Source organism: Cannabis sativa, chromosome 3, assembly GCF_029168945.1.
Source record: "Cannabis sativa cultivar Pink pepper isolate KNU-18-1 chromosome 3, ASM2916894v1, whole genome shotgun sequence".
Lineage (NCBI taxonomy): Eukaryota > Viridiplantae > Streptophyta > Magnoliopsida > Rosales > Cannabaceae > Cannabis > Cannabis sativa.
The window spans coordinates 46,542,190-46,549,496 of NC_083603.1; the positions used below are offsets into that span (position 1 = coordinate 46,542,190).

The following is a 7,307-nucleotide window of genomic DNA, read 5'->3' on the forward strand; positions in this document are numbered from 1 at the left end:
TAAAGAAAATGAATTTCCTTGTTTGCTTAAAACTAACCCTGCATGTACAGTAGACACTAACCATGCAGGTACAATACAGTTTGACCCTACTCTATGGAAGCTAGATGACCAAGAAGAACCTGATATAAATCAGGTGGAACCAGCTGGAAGTGAACCTGATCAAGATCAGGTGGAACAAACAGAAAGCTCCAACAGAGAAGGAACTGAAGGAGAAGAGCAACAGAGAGATGAAACTGAAGTTGTTCAACCCACTGAAGCTCTAGATGATTACCAATTGACCAGAGACAGAGAAAAGAGGACACCTAAACCTAATCCTAAGTACAGTTTCAATATCTGGAATGAAGACATAGCCTATGCCTTCATGACTGCTATGAAATCTCTAAGTACAGAACCTCAAACCTATGAAGAAGCTATGACAGGGCCTAATGCTAAGAAATGGTTTAAAGCTATGGATTCAGAAATGGTTTCTTTAAAGAAAAACAAGACCTGGATAATGGTTCTAAGGCCTAAAGGGAAAAGAATAATAGCCTGCAAGTGGGTTTACAAGCATAAAGAAGGAATTCTTGAAGGTGAACCTATAAGATTTAAGGCTAGGTTAGTAGCCAAAGGTTTTACACAGAAAGAGGGAGTTGACTACAATGAGATATTCTCACCAGTAGCCAAATATAAGACCATAAGGATAATGCTATCTATAGCTAATCAATTTGACATGGAAATTGATCAAATGGATGTCACTACAGCTTTTCTACATGGAGACCTAGAAGAAGAGATCTATATGGAACAACCTAAAGGTTTTGAGATTAAAGGGAAGGAAAATATGGTCTGCAGGTTGGTTAAGTCCTTGTATGGACTCAAGCAAGCTCCCAGACAGTGGAACAGAAAGTTTGATGCTTTTATGTTAAAGCATGGGTTCAACAGAAGCTACCATGACACATGTCTGTACTACAAAGGAGACTCTATAAAAGATGTCATCTACTTATTACTTTATGTAGATGACATGCTTATTATAAGTCAAGAAAGGACTAGGGTTGATATGGTTAAAGCTCTACTTAAGACAGAATTTGAAATGAAGGATCTTGGAAATGCTACCAAGATCCTTGGGATTTCTATACTAAGGGACAGAGATAAAGGAAAACTAGTGCTTAGACAGGAAGATTACATTGAGAAAATCATAGATAAATTCTCAATGAGGGATGCTAAGGTTGTTAAGCAACCTATTACTAGCCAGTATACACTCTCTAAGGAACAATGCCCTAAGACAGAGAAGGAAATTGAATCTATGAAGGATGTACCCTATTCTAATGCTGTAGGGTCTGTAATGTACTTAATGGTAAGTACTAGACCTGATTTGGGATTTGCTATGAGTGTACTTAGCAAATATATGGCTAATCCAGGAAAAGTTCACTGGTTAGCCATGAAATGGGTGTTCAGGTATCTACTTGGAACAACTAAGGTTGGATTGACCTACAATAGACAGAAAGCTAACACTATAGTTGAAGGCTACAGTGACTCAGACTATGCAGGGGACAGGGATAATAGAAGATCTACATCTGCCTATTTCTTTCTAATTGGAGGTAACTGTGTAAGTTGGAAAGTTCAGCTTCAACCTGTTGTGGCACTATCAACTACAGAAGCTGAGTATGTGGCCACAACTGAAGCTATAAAGGAAGCTATATGGCTAAAAGGGCTAATGAAAGAGCTTAATCTACTTAAAGGAGTACCTACTGTGTACTCAGACAGTCAAAGCTGTATATTTCTATGTAAAAACCCTATGTTCCATGACAGAACAAAACACATAGAAATCAAGTATCACTTCATCAGGGATAAAGTGACACAGGGTGAGATAGACATAGAGAAGGTGCCTACTGAGGATAACCCAGCAGACATGGGAACTAAGATTGTGACTCTTAACAAGTTCATACATTGTATGAACTTGTTAAGAATCGACAAAGGAGACTAAAAGTAGGACCTATCAAGCTAAGACTCTCAGAGATAAACAGACAAACATCAGAACTGGTTATAAGAGGATTTCAGGTGGAAATTGTTGGTTAAAATCCACTTATAACCAGTCCCTTTACAATATATATCCACATCAGCAAAGCAAAAATAAAAACAAGTAAACAAAACAGTCCTAGGGTGGCTTCGCCTCTAGTGGATCAAATCTTAGCAGTGAGTTACAACTGAAAGTGTAACTAACTCCTAAGATCTTGATCAACCGACTTTACTACTCTATAAAAGAACAGAATCAAAGCAAATAACCTAAGATCTAACACAGAAAATCAGATCAGAAATTACAGAGAGAGAGAAAGTAAGAGAAAACCCTAGTTTTGAAGACTTCAGCTCCAAGATCCAACCTCGAGAATGCAGATCTCATGGTGAGGAGGCAGAAGGGATGAGTACATGCACAACAACAACAAACAGAGTTAGATCGAGAAGAAAATCACAAGAAAAACAAATGAAAACTTGTACAAACTAAAACTGAGTTTACCTGATCAAAGATCTTGTGACAGGAAGCTCCAAAAGTCTGTATTTTGCCTTTGAATCATAGTGGATATCAAGCTAATCTCTGAGACGAGCTTGACAGAGACGTAGCCCTAATTTTGGGGTGAACTCTGAAACAAATCTGGTGATTTCTTTCCTATTACTTGTTTTTCATTCATCTAAACCTAAAAACTGTGTGTGTGTGTTTAGATCTGGGTTTTCTGGGTTCCTAGGGTTTGGAATCGAGCAAGTTCTCAGAGAGAACTTGCTCTGCTAGGGTTTCGAGTTTGTGAGTGTGTGAGTGAATTGTGTCTGAGTGTTTGGAATTCTAGACTCTTCTATTGAGTCTTTGAATCAAAGGTTTCATACGACATCAAGATTGGTGTCGTGGGGTTAATACGGGGTCGTATTGGTCTAAGTTTTACTTAGACAAGGAAAGGTCAATTCTGACCTTAAGACTGATATTATTGGCTTTGTTGGTGTAGGGTTAAAACAGTAAAATCCTACAGATTGTAAAATGACGGTATTTTGTAAATATATAATTATCATGAATATATTGACTATTTCTTTATTTTCCGATTACCTGAAAGGCACAATAGAAATATTTGTTCTTTCTTCAATAAATTCTAATATCTAGTGGACCTCTATAATCCAATCTTTAATTTGTGAGGATAGTCATTGTTGTAAAATAATTATTAAACCCAAATACATAGATCATTTAATGACTTTCTTGATAAAAAAAAGACATTAAAAATTTATTTGATATATATTAAAAAAAGATGACAACTTCTAATTAGTACATAAATTGGATGCCTTCTAGTTAATTAAGCAGCAACAGCTTTTTCATTGGACTCTTTCTTGGGCTCATTATCTGGAGTACTCATGTTTTGGGACTTCATATTGGTTTGATGGGTAAGTGGAAGCAACCCCTTTGCACGACATGTATCAACAGCTCCTGTGAACATGTCTTCTAAGCTGTATTTGAATTCGAATCCTAAATCTGTCAGCTTCTTCGAAGAGAAATGCACATTTGGTATGCCCTCCTCTATATCTTTGAACCTAATATATATAATTAATTATAGATCATTAACAAACATATCCAAGCATAATAATGCATATTTCGCGTAAGAAGTAACTCTTGTGTTGTTTATCCTTTTGCTTTATTTCTTGTTTTCTGTTTTTTTTTTCCTATATATGTTGGATCATTGGTTTTATATGTTTGAACATTGCCATCGGCTAAGCTAGCGTTTGGGCTTTCTAGGTTGTATTTTACAGGGGATCGTTCCTCAACATCTTGGTATCATTTGAATTGTATAGTCAATCCATTGTTATATCTAAATAAAGCTAATTAGTATTTTTGTCCCCGAAATTTTGATATGTACCAAATTATTCTCACTGAACTTTGAAGACCGTTAAAAATTTACTATAAACTATTGAGATTGTTGGATTTAAGGACTTTTGTCTAATTTTAGTAAAAAAAGTCTAACATAACATGGATGAAAGTTCAGGGGGCATAATTTTAGACATGTCAAAGTTCGAGAGGCATAATTTAGTAGATATTAAAGTCCGAGGAGCATGATTTAGTTCATAGACAATCATCGAATTAGTTAAATTGAATGAAATTGGACAAAAGTTCTTAAATCCAACAATCTCAATAGTTCAGGAGGAAACTTTAACTGGCACAAAAGTTCAGGAGACGTGATTTGGTATATGTCAAAGTTCAAGGGGTAAAAATCCTAATTAGCCTCTAAATAATGACCTATTTGTAGTTACATTAGCCTAATTTTCTCGATATATTTAAAATATTACCATGAAATTTGATAATAAAAATAGTGATAAGAGTATAGGGAGACTTACTTGGTGGGAATGTTATATTCAGGGTACTTGTCTTTTAACAATTTAGCAAGTTCATATATAGTAGCATCATGTGAAGAGGCAATATAGCGGCCCTCAGCTTTCGGGTTCTCATATAAGAAAATATGAGCATTGCATAGGTCATCCAAGTGAACGAATTGTCCTTGCTTTATAATGAAGTAATGAGATTCATTTCCTGATTTTGATTAATTGTTTAATTAATTAACATCAATGAAATTAATGGTGTAATTAATAAAGATAAAAAAAAACATTTATTCAAACCTGTTATTAGTGAAAGCCCTGTTATGAGGCTTGGAGGCATAGATGGCATGAGAAATGGGCCAATCACAAGTGTTGGGATGATAGTAATGAAATTCAAGTTGTGTTTTTTTGCATATTCCCACGCAGCCTGCTCAGCCAGGGTCTTGGAGGTAAAATACATCTATAGAGATAATAAATTAGAGATCAAAATACTTAATTGTTAATATTCAAATATAAAAAAAAGTAAATTTACAAAATAAATAAAATACCCATCCAGTCATCTTGACTTTGCGGCAAAAGTCAATGTCACTCCAAGAAGATTCATCATAGGTTGGTTTTTGAATGGGTTCAACGTTAACAGTTCCAGCTGATGAGGTGAACACTAGTTTCTTTACTGTCTTTGCTTCAACACATGCTTTCATTATGTCTAACATTCCACTTATTGTTGGCTTAATCACTTCATTCTGTCAATATCAAAACATTTTTTTAAACTCAAAATATGAATACTTCATTACATGAAATCAGCTACTAAAATAGAAACGAGCTAACCAATCAGCCCTTGATTAGCCCACCGTATGTACAACAATAATTAAAGACACTAATTAAAATAATTCCTATATATAATATTTTCACATTATAGACTTTATCATAACAATTTATGGAAATATATCAAAGCAATATTTTAATTCTATTTTTCATAGCAAAAATTTCAAACTACCGAGCAGAGTAACGAAATATTAGCTATTTAATGTTAATAAATGGGTCAAACAATAAGGGAATATCAATAGTGGTCCAACAAGGCCATACTCATACCACTTCAAAATTAGATTCAAGACAAGTTATACATTGCAATATATAAACCTAAAAAACAAAAAAAAACAAAAAAAAAAAAAGAGACCATACTCACTTGGTCCCATTTTCTACTTTTACTAACCAAAAAAAAAGTGTACTTATTTGTGAGGTGTGTTTTATGTGGATGCAAATTTAGTATTCTTTACTTTTAGAAATATTTATTGGTATCTTGTACTTTGAAATGGTTTAAATTGGGTACTTTAAACTTAAATTGATAAATAAATTTTCTTATCAAAATCAAACTGTCTTCAACTATATCAGTTCTAAATTCAAGTTTAACTATTTGACTGTATATAATTAAGATAAATTTAGTTAAATTGATAAAATTTTGTTCATTAAATTTAACTTTAAAGTGTCCAATATGCACAATTTAAAAATACAGAGCACAGCCAAATGAGTATTGTTGAACACCCAAAGTACAGAAAGTGTATATTCAGAACAATCAATATTATCTAATTAATGTTTGAGATTCAATATATATATATATATTCACTCACACTTCTTTCATCGTATATTTATATATATAAATAGGGATAAGGGAAATTACCTCAGGGTCCTTGGACTCAAAATCCATAGGTGTGGCGACATGGAACACTCCATTACAGCCCTTAATAGCTTCATGGAAACTTCCCTCTTCAGATAGATCAGCCTTCCACAGAGTCAGATTAGTCTCCGCCTTAGGTAACTCCACCAAATGCTTCACCTTCTTCAAGTTGGCTACACATTAATATATAACCAAATGAAATGGTCAAATTAATTACTAATTAATAATAATATGTAATATTGAGTAACTAATTAATTAATTAGGAACCGAACTGGGGTCACGGACGGTGGCTCGGACAGTGTAACCGAGGTGGAGAAGTGTCCTGACGAGCCATGAACCAATAAAACCTGATGCCCCAGTCACACAAACGGTTTCACCTTTGGACACCATCACTCCCTCCTCCTCCTTCCTACACAATATATAATTATATAAGTATTTACTATACGGTAGTGTTGATGATTTAATTTACTGAATATATATATATATATATATATATATATATACACGTACATTATAAGTTATACTGTCATCATCACCTACCTACGCAGCGAAGCGCAGCTAACAAGCACGTGTCATCGATTGGTTGTTTGTTATGAATACTGAGACTTAACTTTCAACTCAACGTCCTCTCTCTCCTAACGGTCAAACCTCCATGCTCCATATATTAAAAAAATGATAAGCCTGTGTTTTGCAACTTAAGGTGCTATTCAGGTAATTTAGTATCCAATCTAAGTAATTTTAATTTTATGCAATAATTTTTATAAAATATCGCAAATTAATTTTAAGATACCACTAAATTGTAGTGTCGTCGTGAAAGTTTGTTATTTGTTGTAGTTAAGTTTTGTGGTTATGTAGGGGAAATAATATATATAAGTCTTCACTTACAAGAGTCCCTTATTATTAACGTATAAAAAAATAATATAGAATATATAAGATGAATGAACTATATACATCTCATTGAGAATTAGTTTTGAGATGGAACTTCATTCACCTTATCTTAGTACATCATAATACTATTTTTTTTTTTGTAAGAAATGCAAAATTCATTAAGAAAAATTTGTTGTTACAGAAGAATTCAAAAATAGAGGACAAGTATATGTCCAAACACACTCCTAAACTAGTAATAGAGATTGTCAATGTATGGGCAACACCATTCGCTGATCGTGGAATGGCACTACAAGAACCACCACCAACAACAACTAATAATAAAGAATAGATATCTAATAAAATAGACTGAAAACTAAAATTAACGTAAAGCTTATTAATCCAACCGATTGTCACAGTAGAATCACTATTAATAATGGAGATATTGAAA

At 33.7% G+C, this 7,307-nt stretch overlaps 1 protein-coding gene across 1 annotated transcript; it reads right to left on the bottom strand.

Moving 5' to 3' along the window:
• Window positions 1-3,143: 3,143 nt before the first annotated feature.
• On the bottom strand, window positions 3,144-6,475 carry LOC115710150 (dihydroflavonol 4-reductase). The gene is made up of 6 exons (XM_030638485.2): window positions 6,265-6,475; window positions 5,996-6,165; window positions 4,866-5,060; window positions 4,618-4,777; window positions 4,339-4,531; window positions 3,144-3,540 (listed from the first exon to the last, which is right to left on the bottom strand). The coding sequence occupies exons 1-6, from the start codon at window positions 6,380-6,382 to the stop codon at window positions 3,306-3,308; spliced, it is 1,071 nt and encodes a 356-aa protein (XP_030494345.2). The 5' UTR covers window positions 6,383-6,475; the 3' UTR covers window positions 3,144-3,305.
• Between the last annotated feature and the right edge of the window lie 832 nt (window positions 6,476-7,307).